Source organism: Mus caroli, chromosome 2 (assembly GCF_900094665.2).
Source record: "Mus caroli chromosome 2, CAROLI_EIJ_v1.1, whole genome shotgun sequence".
In the NCBI taxonomy this organism is placed as follows: domain Eukaryota; kingdom Metazoa; phylum Chordata; class Mammalia; order Rodentia; family Muridae; genus Mus; species Mus caroli.
The window spans coordinates 309794-332537 of record NC_034571.1 but is presented as its reverse complement, the minus strand read 5'-3'; the positions used below and the strand labels follow the sequence as shown (position 1 = coordinate 332537).

General features: G+C 42.1%; 2 protein-coding genes across 4 annotated transcripts in view; one reads left to right on the top strand and one right to left on the bottom strand.

The window, feature by feature from the left end:
- The window catches only part of Dclre1c (DNA cross-link repair 1C), a 29898-nt gene extending 21072 nt beyond the window's left edge, over positions 1–8826 (bottom strand). Inside the window, 4 exon segments of the mRNA XM_021155441.2 lie at positions 262–321; positions 3847–3931; positions 7594–7645; positions 8631–8826. Of these exon segments, the coding sequence (XP_021011100.1) occupies positions 262–321; positions 3847–3931; positions 7594–7645; positions 8631–8739 (306 nt within the window). The 5' untranslated portion in view covers positions 8740–8826.
- A 1443-nt stretch (positions 8827–10269) lies between these two features.
- The window catches only part of Meig1 (meiosis/spermiogenesis associated 1), a 13868-nt gene continuing 1393 nt past the window's right edge, over positions 10270–22744 (top strand). The window contains exons 1-2 of one of the 3 annotated variants that reach the window (XM_021156240.1): positions 10270–10527; positions 21129–21295. In XM_021156240.1, coding sequence (XP_021011899.1) covers positions 21158–21295 — 138 coding nt within the window. In that variant the 5' untranslated portion in view covers positions 10270–10527; positions 21129–21157. Of the gene's footprint in view, positions 10533–13773; positions 14037–21128; positions 21296–22744 lie in introns of those variants that run through there. The other 2 variants (XM_021156238.1, XM_021156239.1) reach the window with 2 other exon arrangements.

Sequence of the window (22744 nt, the reverse complement as noted above, 5' to 3'; positions counted from 1 at the left end):
TGAGAGAACCCCAGGCCACTGTCAGAGAACCCCAGCCCACAGTGAGAGAACCCCAGGCCACTGTCAGAGAGCCCCAGCCCACAGTGAGAGAACCCAGTATATAGGGATCAAAACACTCGCCAATGTTGTAGTTATTTTTCTAAAATGTACTTCACTCATAAATCATTCCTTATGAATAAACAATCAGTCTAAATTAAAGAGAAAGTTAAACAATCATTTCAACACTAAGAAGAAAATACAAAATATTTATTATACAGTTACCTCACCCGATGCCTCATCAACTAAAGATATCTGCGTAGGAGTTTCAATTTCAATTGCTATCTGAAAAGAGAGTAAGTGGAGAAGCACTTCTGATCCCATGTATACTCTGATCCCATGTATACACGCTGATCCCATGTATAGACTCTGATCCCATGTATACACTCTGATTTCATATAACCATTCCTGATCTCAGTAGAATTCACAGTGAAAAATGCTGTAACAAGACACACATTTATTACAGTGGGGTTGCAGCTCAGGGTTGGAGCACTTAGCATGCACAAGGCCATAGGTTCCAGGTTCAGCACACACACAAAGAGCGCACATATCCTCAGTACTCATACACACTTAGCATACACATACTCGGTGCATACACACACTTAGCACACACACTCAGCACACATACATCCAGTGAGTTGCATACAAACACATAATCAGTAAACACACACACACACACACACACTAGTAACATATCACACTTACACATGAAAAGCATCGTGTTCATGATGCACCATGAAACCACCCGGGCTTGAGACTGGTTTTGAAGAGATTTTTTTTTTTTTTGAGGTGTTTAGAGATTTTTATTGGTTGACTATCAGTGACAGCCTAGTAAAAATCTTGACTATATAGGAGGTGAAAGGGGACTAATGTTCAGATGTGGTTTGAAGAGATTTTTGATAACTTTAATTTTCTCTACTTTTTCCATTTGCATGAATATGTGTGTGGTGACATGCATGGGCATGTTAAGAACTCTGCCACTGAGCTAAAGCAGCAAAGCTAGCTAGAACTCCTGGGTGTGTGCGTGTGCCTGTGCGTGCGCCTGTGCTATGGAAGCCAGTGGTTGGTGTCAGGTGTCTTTCAGAGATGACCTTTTCCTTCTCTGAGACAGCCTCTCTCACTGAACCTGGTGCTGGCCAGTGAGTACTAGGAATCCCCCTGTCTCCAGTCCCCCAGTGCTGGGATTACAGGCATTTATGCACTTCCCCAGCCAGGGGCCCATGTAAGTGTAACTCACACACAGGGTCAAAGCAGACAATCGGCATCGAGGCTGGAGGGAGACTCTGACAGGGCAGCTCTCCCAAACTCTAGACGTCTAAATTCCAGTTTGTGTCTGGTCTTCCTCGCTCCTTGAATGCCCCAGACAGATTAACTTATGGCAACTACGGGCCCAATCCCAGAGGCAAAGGAAGAGCAGCCTAGCTGCCGTGACAGGTTTGGACAGACATTCTTCAGTTGGCAGATGGGATATGGAGACCAAACATGCATGATGAAATGCTCCTCCTAGCACAGGATCCTCTGGGGGCAGCACCCAAGCAGAATGAGAGGGCTGGTGTGGCTTTTTTTAGAGATGGGTATTGGCAGCTGTTTTTGTTGAAACATAATGTCCACATATACTTATTGGCTACAGAGTCACCTTTGGTTTGTGCTGTCATGATCAAATCCAGTTATCAGAATTCACCTCCTTACCTAGTCATCCTTTGGACTCTATTATCACAGACTGTTGTAGACTCAGTCCACAGAAAGTCATTTTGTCTTTTTTTTTTTTAAAAGACTGTTCCTATTTAATCAGTGATTGTGCAGTGGCGGGGCCCGTGAGCATGTTGAGGTCAAAGCTGGAGTCGGTCTCTCCTACTGTCAAATGCAGGTCATCAGGCTTGCTGGCTTTACCCGCTAAGCTGTAGTACAGGCTCCTGTCATACTGTTCCATTGTTTTGGTAGCACTAGGGATCAGACACCCAAGGCTCACATGCAACGCCTCTGAGCAGCACACCTGGCCTGTGGTAAAGGCTTGGGCTTGCTTGCTTGCTTTGATCTTGCTTTTTTATTTTTTTATTTTTTTTCAGAGGCAGGCCAGATGTGGGGCAGAGGGGACAGAAGAGAAGGGACTTAAGCTGTCATCTGTCAGACATCAGCAAGATGATACCCTTCATGCAAACTTTTAGTAAGTCCTAACTCTAATCCTCCTCTGGTGGGGCAGCAGACAGATGGATTGCAGCAGTCAGTACGTTAGGAGTCAGAGGCATTTTGTTGAGGGAATCCATGTTCATACATGTTCATACCCTCTCGAAACAGCAAATAACATCCTCCTTGGGTCTTACGCAGCTCTGTTATTTTTGTTGTTTGGCTGTTGTATTTTGTTGGTTGGTTGTGACCTTAGGCTCTAGTCTATATGATGGGAAAACAGCTACTCTGGCACTTTGGACTTCTGTTTGGTATATGTTCTTCCTTCCCTTTCTTTCATTTTTTTTTCTCTTTCTTTTTAAAATCAATCCTTTTGCTTTATCTATATCTAGATTAGCATTGGTCTTCCTTTGGGCTTTCTTAAAGTTTTTAAGGCGCCTCAACTGAGACATCTGTCCTACCTAAAGTAGTAAGGATCGTAACAGGGCTTTTCCTGTCACATTGGCATTTTATATGTTGCAGCAATTTTCTTCCGACTACTTCCTGGAGGATAGATCTATTTCATTTTTCCACAATAAAAAGTTATTCATTCTAGACCAGGCGTGGTGGCACACACATGTAATCCCAGTACTGGGGAGGCAGAGGCGGGCGGATTTCTGAGTTTGAGGCCAGCCTGGTCTACAGAGTGAGTTCCAGACTAGTCAAGGCTATACAGTAAGAGTCTCTCTTCTCTCTCTCTTTCTTACTCCCTCCATCTCTATCTCTCTCTCTCTCTTTCTCTCTTTCACACACACACACATACACACGTACTCACACATACACACTCTAAGTTATCCATTCTATTTCTCATTGTTTCTTGCTATGTAGGTCAAGATGACATGAAACTTTTGTTCTTGGGGCTGGGATATAGGTCAGTGGTAGGGCACTTGCCTGCCACACACAAGGCCGTAGGTTCACTCCACAGAACCACAGAAAAAGAAAGTTGTGATCTTCTTGCCTCAAACTTCCAAACACTGGGACCACAGGCCTGTAGTACCACATTTGGCTCCATTCTATCTTTATTTAATATTTACTATTGTTACTTTTTCCTTTTTTTAAGATTTAATTTTATTTGTGTGTGTGTGTCTGTGCATGCACATGTGTGTAAGAATGCCACCTGTGTGTAGGAGCCTGTTGAGGACTGAGAAAGTCAGATCTTCTGTAACTGGGTTGTGAGATGCCTAACGTGGGTGCTGGTACCCAAACACAGGTCCTCTGGAAGAGCATCAAGTGCTCTTGACTACTGAACCATCTCTCAGCTCCGACCCTTTTTATTATAACCTTTAAAATATGTTTCTTTTTCCTGAGTTAACCTGTGATTTAAAAAACTATATAATAAAGTACATCTTATTTGCACTTTAAGGAATCTCTCTGCTAGGCAGTCCCTGAGAGTAAATTAAGTGTTTAAGACCGAAATCACACTCTTGAGGAACAAGTATCGAAAACCTGCTACCTCCTAAACTGCTGAGCCACACCTCAGACACTATTCTAATTCACGATGAATTCACACGCATGAACACGCACGAAGAAAGGTGGTTTGAATAATTCCAATGATTTTTCAAAAGATGCCTCTAAAAATACTCCCCATGTACACAACAAAGGGGTGCTATTCAAAAATTACAACTTTTTGAATTACAGTTGACTTACAATTCTGTTTTCCCAAAATCTGTACTTCGGGCTAGTTAACAATAGCTCCTTAGTGACTGGAGAACAGTACAGGAAGACCTTCAAGCTGAAAGCAAAACAGAAACAGAGGGGAAAAAAGCTTGTCTCAGCACAATTCAAAACAAGCCACTTTGCTGAGTCTGCAATGCTCTGTGCAGGATGTCATTTTTCTCTAGCAAATCACAATCAGTTGACAACAATCTGACAGTGGCTCCCAATGCACCTGCCGTGATTTGGAAATAAAATCCCCTCCAAAACCCAGAGCTGAGGCTTGGATCTCCAGTGCAATGTTCAGAAAGAGGTGGAGCTTTGGAGGTACATGAGGCCTCTGACCTAATCCATACATTAATCCTGTGATTCGGCCATGAACTGACAGCATTCCTGGAGGTGGAATGGACAAACTTCACTGTCTTCTGTCTCTGGCTTTCAGCTTCATGTCTGCAGGAGGCGAGCAGTTTTCATCCGCCTTGCCCATTGCTATGCTCCCACCTCACCAGGAGCCTAAGAGCAATGGGACCAGCCAACCACAGCCTGGTTGTAGCAAAGTAAATCTCCTTTTAAGATTGCTTTTCTAAGGTGCTTTGCCACAGTGACAGCAAGCTGGCTAGCACAGTACCAGTGCTCCCATCAACTATTTCTCTCAGCCCTGTCCATGGCTCAGGAGTAGGAGACCACGTAGGGTCCTTCTGCTTCCTAAGAATGCCACCACTTGTCTTACGCCGTGCTGGTAAGCACACATATGTCCTGGGGATTGGAAGTGTAGCATCAGAAGAAAGTAGAAATGAACAATGTTTATATGAGTTCAGGTACATCTAGAAAGGATACTGCCAAATGCTAGTCTGCTTCTAGAGAACAGAAAAGGGGTGCTGACAACAGAAAATTCTGCTTTTTGCTTCATATAAATCTACTTATTTATGTATGCAAAAGAGCAAAGCCAGAGCCTTGCATAGTCTGGTCAAGTACTCTACCACCGTGCTATACATCCAGTCCTTGTATTTATATTTCCAGTGAATTAATTTCATATTAAATTAAAAAAAATGGTATAGTTTGGAGATCAGGAATACACCAAGGTAGATTATATTTCCACACCACTATAAACACATCTGTTTATATTCTTAGAAAATGGACAGCAAAATCCTTCATTAAACTGTGTGGTGCCAGGCGTGGTGGCGCACGCCTTTAATCCCAGCACTTGGGAGGCAGAGGCAGGCGGATTTCTCAGTTCGAGGACAGCCTAGTCTACAGCAGAGTGAGTTCCAGGACAGCCCGGGCTACCCAGAGAAACCCTGTCTCGAAAAATAAAAAAAAAAAAAAAAAAAAAAAAAAAAAAAAAAAAAAGGTAAAAAACTGTGTGGTAAGCACATGCATACTACACGTTTGAGGCAAGTTTGATTGATGTACTTAAGTTCAGGAAAACAGCCAGACCTATATGGTAAGTCTGATACACCCACACATTCCCCCAGTAACAGGAAGGGGGGACTTGTATCCCCTCATCTTGAACTGGGTAGATCTCTGTAAGTTCAGGAATTTTTTTTTTTTTTTTTTTTTTTTTGGTTTGAGACAAGGTAGCCCTGGCTGTTACTCTGTAGACCAGGCTGGCCTTTAACTCATAGAGATCCACCTGCTTCTGCCTCCCACGTGCTGGGATGAAAGGCGTGCACCAGCACACCCAGCAGCTGCAGGATTTCTTCACCACAGAGTTTCTCTGTGTGGCACTCTATCCTAGAACTCGCTCTGTAGACTAGGCTGGTCTCAAACTACCTATATCTCTGCCTTCTGACTGTTGGGATTAAAGGCATGAGCCACTACCATTCCAGCGAATTGCAAGAGTCTTAAAGCTTGCTCTTAGGGGAATATGCCTGCCTCCTGACTCTCTTGGGGTTTAGCTTGTATGTTTGTTTATTTCAATGCTGACTTACTATGTCACCCTAACTTGGAACTTGCTATGTAGACCAGGCTGGCTCCTAATGCACAGAGATGTGTCTGTGCATCTTCCTCGTGAGGACGTTCACTGAAAGCACGTTCCTCTATGTCTGTCCCAGGATGAACAGTTTTAAAACCTACATTCTCTGTTAACAAAACCAACCGTCCCAGGTTAAAGAAACCTTTCAGAGACAGACAAGCTCAAGAAACCAGCTATTCTAGGCCTTGTTGCTGTTATGTGTGTCTTCCCAGGTTTCAGAATTATCTTCAGATAATTTCAGTCTTGCCTGATGCCAGGCAGGCAGAAACCAGAAATTCCCACTATGCACTGTCATAATTCCCCAGAGAAACTGGAGGCTGGGTATCATTTGAAAACACTCTGTTACAAGGTAATGTGTCACACAGCAATAGAGAGCAGATGCACAAGCTCAGACCTGGTTCAAACCCTGGTCTTGCCCCGCCCTGCTTCTGTGACACTGGGCAACTAATTTAACCTGCCTGGCTTCCTTGTCTCCTCATCTGTGAATTAGAAGTAATAAGAACAGTTCTAATGAGGACACCAGCTCCCAGTAGACAGTAGTAGAATTCTCATAGGACATGGAGTGAAATAGCTGTTTTTCCCACACCTCGGGTGGGCGTCAGGATGAAGGCTTGCTTGCTGCAAGTACTCTGACCTAGAAGAGATCACTGTAGAAAACAGGGATTGTTTTCTGTTCTCTATAGTTATTATTCGGAAGGAAGTTTCCATCCTTTGCATACCTGGAATGTCTTGCATTATTGAACACTGCAAATAGTGCACCATGAGGGTAAAAGCTGCAGGGCAGGATGATTTCCTTCACAAAACATCTATACATTACATTAGGGGCTTTGGTTGGAGGAACTCGTCTTACCCAAAAAAAGCCTTTTGTGTAGTAATCAGTAAATGTGCTGCCTGTGAGGTTGGTTGACATTCTGTTCATCAAGGCTGGCCCTCCCTGCTGCATCAGAGCCTGGTTACATTCTGGAGTGACCCTCTTTGACTGACCCTTGACTCAAAACTCCGTCCAACAGTGAACTAGTACATTCTCAACCTCTATCATGTCTGGCCCATCGCGGCAGCCATCGCTCACCACTGAGCCACCTCTCCGGCCTAGCATTCTTGCCAGCAGAACCACCATTTACACACATAAACATACTCTTACAAAGACAAAGGTACATCAGCCAGCAGCACAGACGGATCACAGAAATCCAATCGTAAGAGCTAGGCGGGGCCGGAGAAATAGTTAAGATGGCTGCTCTTCCAGCCGGCCGAGGTTCAATCCCTAGCACTCCCAGGACAGCTACACAGGTAAACAAGCATACATGTAAAATAAATAAATAAATAAGCCTTTGAAAAATATGGAAGATGTCTTAATCTATCCAGTATATGATCCTATTTATTTATTTTTGTTTGTTTAAGACAAGTTCTCACTATGTAACTCAAGCTGGCCTTGAACTCACAAATCCTCGTGATTCCTCCATGTTGGGATTAAACCACCATATTAAGCCACCTGTTTATATTAAAATTCAAGAATAACCAAAGTTAGCTCATTGTGACAAAAACTCAAAATAGGAAATACTTCTGGGAGAAGAAGCAGGTAAGACTAGACAGGGGTCTGGGACATGGTAGTGTTCAACTTCTTATCTGTGTGGAAGCCACATAATGTTTATATAAACTCATAAAGTTTATACAGGCTACCCTGCTAAGGTGTATGTCCTGTTCTGCCTAGGTGTTATCTCTCAGTTAAGATGTCTACTTACATACAAATAAGTAGCAAAGCCAATTACCTGCATTCCAGCCTTCTTTTCAAGGAAGGAGCCCTCAATCCTTTCATGTGATCTACAAGGAAAAGAATTAGAAATCATAAGCATGCTTTGTTTGATTTGGGTTTTTTAGAGGATTCCTCTTCCCTGCAACAGCTGGGTTGTCTTTGTAAGCTTCCTACTCTGAGAAACTTACCTAAGGCTCACCATTATGAGCAAATAGATTCCCACAGGCTTTTGGCTCTTCTGCACATGAGGAACCTTTCAGAGTAGGGAACAGGAACCACTAAAAAGGGTTAGACCCTGAGCTGAGGAAAGAAAGCTATTCAAGTCCCACCTGGGTCAGGGGACGTAGGCAGGAAGATCAAGTGCTAGTATGAGAACCTAGGTGGGCTGATATGACTCCACCTAGGATATGTGAAGCTCTGCCCCACAACCTAAAATAAGTAAATAATAAAGAATAAAAATGGGGGACACTTGGACACACACACACACACTCACAAGAGTTTAGTGTGTGAAAGAAACATCTGTATGGGCGTGGGGGGGGGGAATAAAGGGAGGGAGGGAGGAGGAGGAGGAGAGAGAGAGATAGACATACAGATCGATCTTGGGCTCTTGCCAAATATTTCCGGGATGTAGAACTTCTGAAACACGTGCCTGTGTGAGAGAGGGGCATTTCGCTCTTACCTAATGTCTTTGGGTGTAGACGTTCTGAAACGTGTTTTCCTTACTCGTGATAAACGAGAATTAGGGAAGTTTGGGCATGAGCTAATTAATTAAGCCTTACCAAACATACCCTCCGCTGGGAGAGCAACCAGCACTTCTAACAGCTCTGCCTCACCACAGCGTCCAGGTCAGACTGCAACCAGAGCTGGGGTTACAGAGGTGGTACAGACCTGGAGCTCAATAAAGCCAGAGGTTAAGCGCCAACTGGCATTAGGAGTGCTTCCCAGTGCCTCGCGGAGTCCCAGCCTGTTCTCCCCTCACCAGGTACCGACCTCTGCCATTGCCTCTTCAGACCCTAGCACCCCTGAAATAGGTATCGAGAAGCGCTCACTCACCCTTGTGGCAGTGCGAAAGGAAGTAGGCACGGGCTTTCAGGTTCTCCCTGTCAAAGCGGTCAATGGAGATGGTTGGATACTCCGCCATCTGTCCCTGGAAGGAGCTCATCGCGCCCGGGAACACTAGACCCAAAGCCCACCTCGGAAACCGAAGTACACACTGACCCTGGGCGCCACTTCCGGGAACCTAAGCACCGCCTACCCATAGGCCGGCAGAGCTCAGCCACATCCAATCAAAGGACCCTTGAGGTAGGGGCGGAGCCAATGGGCATCCAATCCTGATCCAGCCTCCCAAGTCCCTTGGTTTAAATAACTGCACCAGCTGGGCACGGAGAACCAGCTGTGCGTAGTTTGTGGGTAGCACCGGCTGGTCATGGAAAGTCATGTTCCTGCCAGAAAGCAAAAAAAGAAACCGAAAGTGTTTGTTGCACAATGCAGATATGCCCTCATCTGTGGAGGAACCAAGGCAGGAAACGAAACACAGCTGAGAATGGAGGCCAGAGAGCTTCCCTTTTCTTAACCATATTGCCTTGCATTTCCTCAGATCTATTGAAGATCACTTTTTAAAAAATCTTCTCCCAATTTGTACTTTATAGGATAACCACGAGGATTGGATGAGTCATTGCCTCTGACTCTTGGTTATTAGATTCCATTGGTAGTTGCTCCCTCTTCTGTACATAAGCTAACTATATTTTGAAGGCTACAATTCAGACATAGATTCTTAGAGCAAGGCGGGGGGGGGGGGAGTAAAGATTCCATTGATATGCTGGCCTCCAGTAATCATTTAAGTTGTATTTTGAGGAAGTCAGAAGGGTGGGAAAGTGTGTATAATCATACTAAGATCCACCAAAGACTTTGTCAGTGGCATTTATTGTCTCCTTCCTAGCAAGTTCTCCTCAGATACTCAGCACTGTTGATCAACTGGAACCTCCAAATCCTGCTATGCAGAACACTTTGGCAAGCCTTGTGGAGGTAAAGAGGAAAAGTGAAAAGAGGCAGTGTCTGCAAAAACTGAGCGACTGGTTTTAGTACTGTGGGGAGATTAGAATGTTGCAGATCCAGAAGCCAATTATCATATCTTGAGCTACTTCTAGCCCTTGGGAATAGCCATTCCTTGTCCATCTCTGTTGGAATTAACATCTTGTGACTAACAGATGAAAACCTTTTGGAATCTACTAGTTTAGCAGACCACTATTTTCACCAAACCCCCAAATTAAGAACGTCATCAGATAGCATCTCGGACCTATAGAAAAGCTTTCTCATCTTTGCTCTCTGATGTACACTATATTCTAAATATGACCTGACTTACGACTTTCTTCTATAAAACTGTGAAACTCTTTCCTTGTTGGAACATGGAATTTAGGATGACCCAAATCTCTGTTCCAGCCCCAAGGTTATTAAAAATGGCCCCAGAATAAACTCTCTTTTTCCCTTTAAGATGAGGTTTCTCTATCCACAGTGGTTACATGGCTAACTCTGATGTGCCATCCGAGTTCAGCACATTTGAAAAGCCACAAAAATGAAGAATATGACAAGAATATTTTCACAGAGGCAGAAGTGATCATGGGATGATGCCAGGAGTAAGCTCTAAGCAGAGGGGTCGGAATGCCAGGGTCAGAGAACATCTGGTTATTCTTGCAGTCATAATACCTGGTTCTATTCACATTCAGATTTTCATAAAGAGGAAGCAGGGAAGTAGAGGGAAGTGTTCTGGATATACACACCAACTTATACATTCCACACAGTAGTACTGGTAAAGCCTTGGTTTTGTATAAGATGGTCTTTCCTAGACTACGGGAGGACAATTGCTGTGGATGGGTTGTCTCTACAGGACAATACATTCTGCACTGAGTCTGATCGTCGACAGAATTTCTCAGAAGTTGGAGCTCCTTGAGAGGCAAGGCAAGCTAAGATTCATTCTTATGTACTTGTTCATTGCTTTTCTCGTTACGATGTATACAGTAGGAAACAGTCGTGAGAGTCAAGTTGTCACTGTAATCAACATGCATGCTTATATTCTTATGACTGAACTTTTTCCGTTCAAGACCCTTTGAGAAGTTTTACACAACACTGGACACATAGGTATATAAAACAGGCATGCAAATAAAAAGTTTGCTGATAATAAGTCCTAAAGAGATCTATTTGAAAACAAGTCTTTGGTATACATATATTTAAAAAGTAAATCTGTCTACTAATGGATGGGCAGGTCTGTTTCTTTTTACAGAAAGAATTAAATCTTGACAATATCTGGTGCTTCAGGATGCAGAATAACTTTAGCATTTTGTTTAGAGCCAATTGATACTAATTTTATAATCATCTGTGCAGAGACTATGGCCTTGCACAAATAGACAACAAACAAAATGGCAGATGGATATTTACAATCATTTCAGAAATTGTTGAAAATTCTGTTCTATTTCCAAGTAAATTTGATTTTTTTTTTTTTGAGGTAGGGTTTCTCTATGTAGCCCTGGCTATCCTGGGCCTTGCTCTGCAGACCAGGTTGACCTCAGACTCTGAGATCTGCCTGCCTCTGCCTCCTGAGTACTGGACTCAAAAGCATGCACTACCATGCCCAACAATTTTTTCTTTTTTAAAAAGCTCAAATCAGCATCTCAAAGGATAATTTTGGAAATTAAACATTTCAACACAATACAATCCATCCATATATACTTACATGCTGAAGGATAATGGTAGGAAAATATTAAAAAATCTTTGCTTTCCATAATTAAGTCATTGTTTCTATGTAAGAAAAAACTGCATGTACAGCAAAAATAATTGGAGTTCTTGAATGTGAGGTACTTCAAGCAGTGTTTGTCAGTGTTGTGTGCCATGACAGCTTATGCAATGTGGAGTGTGTTTTGTGTTTCAAATTGAGCCTGGCAGGTGTGGTGGCACAAACCTTTTGTTCCCAGCACTGGGGAGACAGAGGCAGGTAGATTTCTGTGAGTTCGAAGCCAGGCTGGTCCACATATCAAGATCCCAGTCAGCCACAGCTACATAGGGAGACCCATCACTAACCAACAACAGCAAACACTAGAACAGAGACTTCTGTGTTGTTTGATACAGACATACACTGTGGTATGATCTCCTCAGATTAATTATGTGCTTGCTTTTGAGTTCAATTTTGGCTATTTTGGGTTCAGAAATTGTTTATTCTCTTTACAAACTAAGACAGGGAGAGAAATCATGGAGGGTGAAGGGGAACAGCTAGGGTGTTTGGGGAGAATGAGAGGGAGAGGTGGGTGTGGCTATAATTGAAGGACGTTTAGGACTGGAGAGACAGCTTGGTAGTTAAGACTTTGTACTGTTCTTGCAGAGAGACCACCTTCAGTTCTCATCACCTGCATCGGGTAGCTCAAAAATCACCTGTCATTCTAGTCCCAGGGGATCCAACACCCTGGCCTCCATGAGCATCTGTACACAGGTGCATATACTCACAGAGACATAGACATGTATATGCATGTACAGGCACAGCACACACACACACAGAGGGACAGATAGACAGACAGAGAGACAGAGACAGACTTTTAAAAAAGTTACAATGTTTACATACATGCATGAAATCTGAATATTGGATTCTATGGAGGTTTCAGGTAAGGAACCAAAGAAGCCCACTGCCATGCTCTAGGAAATCTGATGGTCAAAACTCATTTATTCGTTCGACAAGTAGTTACCTGCTCTCTACTATGTTACAGCTCCTGGGCGGGACACCAAGGCACAGTGTAAAACAGTCAAAGAACCCTTGTTCACAGAATGACTACCCAGCATAATGTGTTGCCAGCACTTGGGGAGTTCCAGATGCTGTCTGAAGTGTTCCGTGTTTAGTATTTCTGTCTCACAGCAACCCAAGCAGACAGGTTCTTATTGTTCAGTTGTTACATTGTTATGTAAATTGCACAAAGGTCTTCTTCTCAGTAAACAGAGTCCCGACTTAAATTCAAGGCCTGTGTTCTGAAGTGCCTCCCTCATCGCTACCTTGCGTTTCCTGTTTCCTGCTCATAGGGGCCGGGGCAGCAGTGCGATGGTGAAATATATTTCCTCACTTTGAGCATGCTGCATACACACTTACTGCATGCTAGGAGCTGTTCGACTAGGTATGGCTGGTGCAAAGTGGCCCAGGATTACCAAGGAAGACAACAAACCTTTAAGAGTCATATGGAAATTTCAAGGCTTTACTGACCTTATAAACCTCTGAAGCTTTCGTTGTTTGTTTGTTTACTGTGGGTAAAATGGAAAGCTATTACAGGGTCACAGCCCAAGCCCAAGACTGACATAATCTTATTTAGATTTTAAGTGTCTCGTGCTGACTGTTGTGTGGAGAACAGGCTATGGGGGTGGGGAACGAGGATGGGAATTAGTGTGGTGGCCAGAGACTGCTAAGAGATGGCTTTTTGGACTTGTGAGGGAGCTATTAAAGCCAACAGGTCTTGCTGATGGATGGAATAATAGAAACAGAGGATTGTAGGTAGCAGCTAGTCAAAGAGGAAAATGTGTAAGTAGAGTTTCCTTTGTTTGGATATGGAATATAAACTGTTTAGATAGGTCTAAAGTTCAGAGATACATCTTGGCTAAGGAAATTAGAGAGTTATAGATCCATTTTTCTTTTTTAAACTTAAAACCTCTTTAGTGTTAAATGACACCTTTAACTAGGACTTTGCAGAATTTAATCTGTAAAAAAAATACGGCTTGTGTTTAACAACTAGTTCACAAAATCCCTTCATTGTTAACTACTGGTTCCGGGGCTTTTCAATGACTTGGCATTGACCTTTTCCCTTTCACCCTCGATTTATTAGACAATCATCGTGACTCTCGACTCAAAACACGGCTCGTTATCACTTTTCACCGAAATAGGTGATATATTAACTATCCGTTTAGATACTAATGGGAAAAATCTATAGATGGTACGTTTTCATTTAGTGATCCAAACACACTATGTTATCTTCTATCAGGATTCAGAACCTGTAAAATGTCTATTCTCTCAAACGCTTTCAACAGTGAGCGTCAGCGAGCAGCGAGCGCCAACCCGGGAATCTCTGCAGAGACCTCTTCGCCCAGCCTAGCCCTTGTGCATGCGCACAAAGACCCAGAAGCGGGGGGCGGGGTCGGAGGAAACTGGGCGTGGCTCGCTCTCCTGGACCGGCCGAGCGGCGTCACGGCGTTGCTAGGAGACGCGCCGGTTGCACCGGCCGCAACAGTTGGCCCCTGGCTGTCTCAGCCCAAGATCCCGAGTAGAGAACACGAGCACCGCTGCGCCCTCCTGCGAGGCCGGCTGAACGAGGGTAACCGCGGATAGCGGGAGCCGAACTTGAGCGGATGCGCAGCGAGGACCCGGGCCCTGACCGCCTTGCCCCTGGCTCGGCCCCGCCCCGAGAGCTCAGGGCCCGCCCCTTCCGTCCGGCCGCCCTGGTACCTGGGGTTTTTCCCTCTTTCTTTTAGGGCGGGTCTTCACTTAGTCACTCCCACACCGTAGGATCAGCTGCCCTGCTGAATTATCCGCCTCCTCAAGTTGGCTACTGTATATGTACTGAATATATATACGTATATATATGTGTGTATATATATGTGTGTATATATATATATATATATATATATACACACACACACATATACGTATATATATACACACATATGTGTATATATATGTGATGCCAGGGCTCAGATGCTAGTTCAGCTTCTTCCGGGCAGATTATACCTTACAGACATCGTGATATATGGGGGGGGGGGGGGAAGCGGTTTCTGGCAGACAGAGCATGCTAGCTGTGAGAACTCTCTTTGTTTGGCTTTACACAAACGTGGCACACCTAGACCAGAAGGGAGTGCTTGGGGGGGTGGTGGTACTTTCGTCTTTAAAATGAACACCCATTTTAAGGACTGTGTTCAGAAAACGATGTTCGGACCCAATGTGAGAACTGAGTTTAGAATACAGTCCCAGTATGTTCGTTATCTCAAACGAGGTTTACATGTAGTTTAAAGGGGGCCTGCCACCTGCTAGGAGCATAAATAATGATATAAGGTGAGGAGATGGGGGTTGGAAGATTAGGCATGTTATCTAATTACGGGTTACAAGGCAAATGCTCCAGCGACAGCACGCTGGACTTGGCCACCCTTCCCAAATACACCAATTAAGGAGACACACAAAGTGAACAGTAGAGAAAGATGTAATTAACATGGTACACTAGCGAGGGTAATAAGGAAAAAAATCCTGGGGCCCCAGGTTTGTATTTGGGGGGCTGATATAAGCGTAAGGGTTAAGTAGAGGAAGAAACTAAACAGGGCATAAAAGGTATTCATAACGGTCTCATTTAAGTTGTGAGTCCAGGTTGTAGTGTCCTTCACCCCTGTGGTGTCAACTCTCATGCTATAAGGCACCTGATGGAAATCCAAGATATCTTCAGCTTTGAAGGGTGGTGAGATAGTTTAAATAGACAGACCGTGATTGGATGGTTAACATCCCGGTGCAGTTAGGCATTCCTCTGACCCAAAGTAAAGGGGTCAGACAAAGCCAAGGGGAAGGAACCAGGCTTCAGCCTCCTTTTAGTTACCTTGTGGGCCTAAATGAAGAGTTTCTGTGTTGTGTTTTTGTAGTCATTTCTAAATGGCTGTTTTAAGGAAGAGAGCTTGAGGTAGTAGCTGGCTCCAGCATAGGTGACTACTGTTACATTAGAACTGAATGTCAGAGACCTAATTACATACATAACCCTTAATAGTGCTTAATGAAATCCAGTTTCTAAAAAGTAGACATTCAAGCCTTGCCACTGCCTGTTTATAGTGGTATACACATATGTATGATAGAAATTAAGTGTGTTTTATTATATAATTATATTTACTATGCATATAGTATGCATGGGTATTTTATCTGAGCAAAATTGGAAAACTGATTTACAGAGTCTTAACAAAAACAGAAAGAAATATGTAATTGTAATTTAGTGTCTTTATTTAAAGAGTAAAAATTAATGAAAAAGTTATGTCTTTCACAAAAGAATTCTTTTTTCTGGCAACAAGTTAAATATTAAAGTATCAATATTTTTATATTGTTTAGATCTTATGCCATTAAGGTTGTTAGTCTTGTTTTGCAGTTATGAATTTTAAAATGATTTTGTGCTACTTAAAATTCACCCATTCATTATAAAAGCCAATAGCATAAATGGTTTTTAAAAAATGCTTCACAGCCGGCGTGGTGGCACACGCCTCCCAGTACTTGGGAGGCAGAGGCAGGCAGATTTCTGAGTTCGAGGCCAGCCTGGTCTACAGAGTGAGTTCCAGGACAGCCAGGGCTACACAAAGAAACCCTGTCTAAAAAAAACAAAAAACAAAAAACAAAAAATACTTCACTAAAGAATCTGAGGGAATAGCCATTTTAAAGATGCATCATGCCTGAACTTTAGCCAGAGAAGAAGAAAACTAAATAATGGCCCCCAATTTATTGGCATACATTGATACCAGCATCCCTTAAACCAGGTGTGATTCAGATATCTGAAATCCCAGCTCTAGGGGATGAGGCGGGAGGACTAGAAGTTCAGTTCATCCTCAGGGAGTTCGAGACCATGTTTAGCCAATATGAGACCCTGTGTCAAAATCTGTACACAAATCTCCTACCTGGGATTTTACAAGTCATATCTCTAGCATAATGAAAATGCCCACAGCTAAGTTTCACTACAGTTTTTCATTCTTCCTATTTTTGTGCAACCAGTTCAGACAATTAGCTTTAAATTCAGCTACACCAACCAATCCTAAAGCAGTGATGAGCATCCTTGTCAGAAAGAAGCTTTAGCAGCACTGCCACAGTCTCTGCCTCCTGAAGTCTTCGGAGCTCTTTGCACCTTAGCTCCCTACATACATTGTAACTTTAGCAGGAGTGGGTGCAGCTGACTACACTGACGCTGAGGCTCATCTGCATGGGCTCAGCAGTTGTGACTTTCTTACTCATCTGTTTGTAACCTGCCAATGGGATATTTTGAAGGAGTTCCAGAAGATTCCACTGAACTGGAAAAAAAATGATAAAAATACCTTGGTGGAGACTAAAAAAACACTTCCTGAAGCGTCCAGTTCAGTAGGATGCACACCAGTCATGCTGAATTCCTTCATTGCCCAGAATGCAATGTTGGGTGCAATGAAGACTTGTGCTATGGACCACTATATTAGTACCATAGGCTACCTACCCCAGGGCCACCTTGTTAACTTCTCTCACTGTGCAGTGCTGTAGCCTTTTTTCTTCCCAAGGTTTCCTCTGAAATGGTTGTGATACGTTTTTATCATTTGGACTTCTTCAACAAGATATGCTTCTGTCCCAGAATGCTAGGTGTCTGGTCAATAACTCTGCCAACAGTGTCTGCAGTTTTAACAGCTTTAAGGATGTTTGGCTTTCACTGACTTGTGAAGATCTGTCTTCTGGGATTTGAAGATCTTAAAGAAGGGAATGGACTAGAGTCAATGCTGTAGATACCTTCAGTTTCAGTGTGCCTTTTTTCATACATGTAATAAAGAGAGTAGTGATTCAAGACAGGTCATTTGAGTTCAGAAAAACATGATCAGAAAATTGTGTGAATAAACATGAGTAAGCACAAAAGTTTATGTAAATAAACAGAGTAGCCCTTTCCCAGAACTCTCTCAGGACAGAGCAATGTAAACACAATAGCCTGGCCCTGCTATTGATTATATCTAGCACGAAAGCAATGCAGAAGGCCAGATTCAGGGAGATTAAGGACAGCAACTCAGCTGTATGTTTTCACCAGACTGGGTTCTATCTATAGCTAGGCACCAACCTCCAGTAAGTTGTCTTATAAATTGAATGCAAATATTTAACACAAGAGGCATGAAATCAGGTCCAAGGACAATCCAGGAAACCCAATGCACTTGAAGTAAAAGGCCCTCTGTCTTCCTTCCTGGAGTGTTCCTCACAGTTCCTCCAAGGCATGGCTCACCTTGGGACATTCTTTTGAGTGTGTTCTGACATTCCCCACCCCTTTTTATTTTTCAAAGCATTATAGAATGTTTATATTATACACACACACACACATATATTTTACACACACATATGTTTATATTTTAAAATCCAGAGTGGTAGATAAAGTTGATTGCTTTCTGGCCTTTATACTTGTTTGGAGTCATTGACATCTTAAGTGCAGCCTGAGAAGACATAATACGTACAACAGTCATAACTCAGTGCATTTGCCAATTATATTGTGAGGATGTGAGACAGGCAGGTTAGTACAGAGCAGGATAGTGGCTTCTGCGGATGTTTGATGTAAAATTTCTTAGCTTCAGGACTGGTGAAAGTAGTAGTGTGCTAAATAGTACACTCTGATAAGTTTTCCTCCAAGCCATCAATGTGTGCGCCCGAGGAGGGCCCCAGGTGACTGACTGTGCAGATCTCCAGCACAGGAGCTTCAAGGAGCTTCAGGGAGCTTCGGCTCACAAGGCTTACGTCATTGTTGGTTTTCATTATTTTTAATAACTAGAAAGAATAGAATTTGAGTCATAGCATGGTCACCGCAGATACTAAATTTACCTTTTCTGTTATGGTGAGATTCACATTAAAGTTTCAAATGTCTGATAGTGTCTTTAAGGTGGGTGGGTACTCCTACTGAGAAAAACAGTAATTTCCTGTAACTTCAACTAAAGGTAGCGTCTTTCCCACCCGTATATAACATGTGGCATTTTTATATGCATAGTTAATGTAATTGCTTAACCTCAAAGGGACATGGGACCCCGGCATGACCCTCAGGAGAGTATTTTTGAATGATACAAATAAGTCAAAATATTTTGTTATCCATCAAACAGCTGAGCCTAGAGTAGGCATGATGGGGAAGCAATACCGAGCCCCAAGCCACTGCCCTGAGGATGAAACCACTTTATATCTATAGAAGCACAGAAGCCACTCAGCCACTAACTCCATAGAAAGACACGACGAAGTTTGAGTATTTTAAAAGGCTTTATTATTTAAAATTATTTCCAATGAAGTATTCATGTGTGTCTATGAGTTCATGTACAACTAAGTGCAGTGCCCAAGGGGCCAGTAGAGGGCAGTGATGATCTGTCTCCTGGAGCTGGACATAAAGGTGGTTGTGAGCCCTTGCTAGGTGCAGGGAACGGAACTCCTTTCTGCAAGGACAATTAAAAACTTGTAACCACTGAGCCATCTCGCTAGCCACTTGACTGATTTTGTTTTGTTTTGTGTTTGTTTGAGACAAAGGATCTTACTATGTAGCTCTGGCTGTCCTGGATGAAGCTCCCTATGTAGAGCAGCTGGCCTTGAACTCACAAAGATTTGTCTCTGTCCCCCAAGTGCTGGGATTAAATGTGCACACCACTACACCCAGTTTGAATGTATTTTTAATATAGTCACTCCATACTTTTCCTTCTTGTTATTCTTCATATCATATTTTCTATTTTTATATATAATTCATCTCCACTATATAAGGGGGTTAACCAAGCTCTACAAGTGTATGTCTAACTCACTTGTTATCATAGCTAGTGCATAGTGTACTGGTGATGTGAGGGGCTTCACAGTGAAATGAAGGAAATTACAAAACAAGAAACTGGTTTGTTGTTTTCTCATGCTTTCCAAAATCCTTACAATACTGTAACAATAAAATCAATAAAATACAACATGAGCTGGAATCTAACAGAACTGAGAGGCAAAAGTTTAAAACCCACATGCTAACGAAACCTTCATTTTCTCTAGTCTAACCAAAGTGTGCGAAAATTTGCACACTGGAAAAAAAATGCCAAAAGCAATTCTAGTGATTTGTCTGACATGTCACTGATTTCATCAGAACTGAAATTACACAACTCATTTTATTTAAGTTAATTTAAATCTGGAACTAAATCAGAAAAGGTTAGACTATGATTTGCAAATAGAATGTAAGCAGCCTTCTATGTGGGATGTGATGGTATAAGTAATGTGACAAGTGTAGAGGGGAGAGAAGGAGCTTAGGCAAATTGTTTGTCTTTCCTAGGCCCATCGTTAATACTTGTGTGTGACTGATCTCAGAGCTAAGCAGAGGGCTTGGCCTCCTGACTGTCTCCCTCTCTTTCATTAACTGTGAAAAGAGACTTGAAGGCTACATTTTTCACACTAAGGAAATATTCAAGGAAATTCAGCAAGTCCGTATTTTTTCCTTTTCCTATTTTTCCCTCCACAAAAGTAAATTTAATGCATTTGTAAAGGCATTTATGAATGCATTTGTTGTGAATCTGCTCATACGCTCCTGATTTATCCTATGTTTGGGATAATGTTCACCCAGTGACAAGGAGGGATATTTCCAATTGATGCAAGAACGATTTTATCTTTTCTATCATTGCATTTTAAATAAATTAACCTAATGAGAATTTGTTACAGTCAGTGAAGAATACATAAATTCCCCTGGAACTTCTTTATGAAGTGACAAACTCCTTTATGCTTCAAACAAAAGATATAGGTTTAATAAAATGGATTCAAGGAATCATGGGGGATATTCTGGGTACTTTATGTGGAATATTTTTTGTAACAATATAAGTATTTGAGAAAAACAAATACAAGACAATATCTTTGAAAAGCTGACTGTGGTGTTGGGCATGTAGCTCAATGGTAGAATATTTGCCTAACCTAACCCTCAAAAAGGTCTCGAGTTCAATGCCAGTAACCAGGGTGAAAAGGAAGCAAGAGAAGTTTGGTAAGAGAATAATTAATGTGAACTGGACTCGAAGAGCTGAATGTCCTAGACCTACAGTAACCACCTGAGTCATTAAATCAACGATCTAACACAGCAGCCAAGCAACTAGTGTGGGACGTGTGCAGTTGTCTTCGAATGTTGCTCTGCTAGAGGACGGTGTGACATCGTGACCCAAAAAAATAAGTTATGATGTCTTCAGAAAAAGAAGACCGAAAAAGAAAGTGAACTGAAAGAGAAGAGTGTCTACTCTTTTGATTTGTAAGCAGCCCAGGATAGCTTTACCCCAGATTCTTCTGCCCTGACCTTCCAAAGCCATCACCATACCTTGATGAGAATCATTATCTTCACATTCGGTTGGTTTTTGTTTGTTTGTTTTTTGTTTTGTTTTTGTTTTGTTTTTGTTTTTGTTTTTTTAAGGAGGGGGAAGAGAGTAAGAATATAAATCAATGGAATAGTGGTGGAATATTTTGACAATATATTAAGCAGATAGAAATGACAGTATGTTTTCTTAAATGTACACTACCTACTGCCCAGCCTCAGAATGGGAATGTTAGAACATTACTAAATAACTCCAAATGCAATTTTATTTGATGATGAAATTAGCTATTCTCTGTGTACCTTCCAGGGTTTAGAAGTAGTTTAGGTATATCAGTTTGTTTCCCAAAAATAACAGTATTGGAAATGAATGTTAAAAATGTAAAGTGTTCACTCTGAGGATCTCTCTCTCTCTCTCTCTCTTTCTCTCTCTCTCTCTCTTTCTCTCTCTCTCATTTTTGTTCATTCCAAAGGTCTTGAAAACTGTAATCATCATGTTGCCTATTAATATTGTTCTAACTTCTTTCAGAAATAATTGCTAATAAGGCCTCTGTAGCCATGGCTACTTCTGACGTGAAACCAAAATCAATAAGTCGTGCCAAGAAATGGTCAGAGGAAATAGAAAATCTGTACAGATTTCAACAAGCAGGATATCGGGATGAAATTGAATATAAACAAGTGAAACAAGTTGCCATGGTAAACTTGCTGCTTTTTATAATATCAGCTGATAAACTCCTTTGTTTTGATAAACATTTTGCTTTTGATAAGCATTTGCAGATGGTGAAATATATTTTTAAAACAGCAACAAAATGTAACTGAAGGGACTTCTCTGACACGATTTGAAGAGAGGGAGACTAGGCCTATCCAGGTGGCCTGCCACTTGGTAACAATGTGGTTCCTTGGCTGGACACACTGACACTCAGTGAACTACAGAGTTCTCACACACAGGGTGAGTCTTTCTCCGTAGACCACAAAAACAGTCCTTTTTCTTACTTTGGTAGCTCTATTATCACATGTGCAGTTTGTAGCAAAATATCATTTCCCCTCTACTATCTGGACTGTGAATTAGAAAGAAGTTGCACATATTATTTTCTTCTTTTCCCTTTCCTTTCCCGTAGTTTTGTGTTTGTTTTGTTTTGTTTCTTGAGATAAGATCCCACTTTGTAACCAATGCTAGCCTTGACTTCAGTACACAGATGAGAGCATCGTACCTCTTCTTCCCAAGCACTGGGATTACAGATGCAAGCATTCTGTCCACTGTAGCTACACTCTACAATCAACTAACTTTCATTAATGGATACTAAGCTAGAAAACTCACACCATTGAGTACCTCCCTATTTGACCATCTACCTGTCCTACTATGAATTTTTCCCTCCAGAATAACCTTCCAGTTGATGCTTATCAGGTGGCCTCAAATGTTCTGAAGATCTAGTGCACAGTTTATAAATAACACAATTATCTTTGGGACCAGGAAAAGGTATAAGAAGCTATCCCAGAGTCTTGAGGACACTTCTCTGTCCTGCTGATAACAGCTTTGACTTTAGTACCAGAAACATTTGCTATTTTCCTAGGGAGTAAATGTAGCTGGACCTGCCACGCTGATCAACTGAGCTGGGTTCTAGTGACACAGAAATAAGCCGTTCAAGAGAAAATGTAAAATCCATGCCTAGTGGCCCACGCCTGAGGTCCCAGTGTTCTGTAGACTTAAATAGGATATTAGGTTTGAGGGTTTCTGGCTTGCACTACATAAGGAGAGTTTGTCTCAAAGAGAGGTTAAAGGAACAGAGAGGAAAAAGGAAAAGAGAATATTGACAGAAAATAACAGGCACAGTTCCCCAAGCAGTAGGCACCATCTTTTCTTCCATTGCAAGCTGTGATTTATAAGAGCAAAGTGAAAATGAACACTACCACTCTGGAGTGGTAGTTGGAGAAAGGGGCTCCATTTTTCCAATATCTGGTTTGGACTTTTGATAATGATAAGTTATATCACAAAATTCAGAAAGAAAAATTTATTAATAATAACACACTGGATCCTAGAATACTTTGTGGTAAGTTATGAACCAAAGAAAAGTTATTTCTTGAAACTTGACAAGTTCCTAAAAGGACACACACACACACACACACACACACACACACACACACACA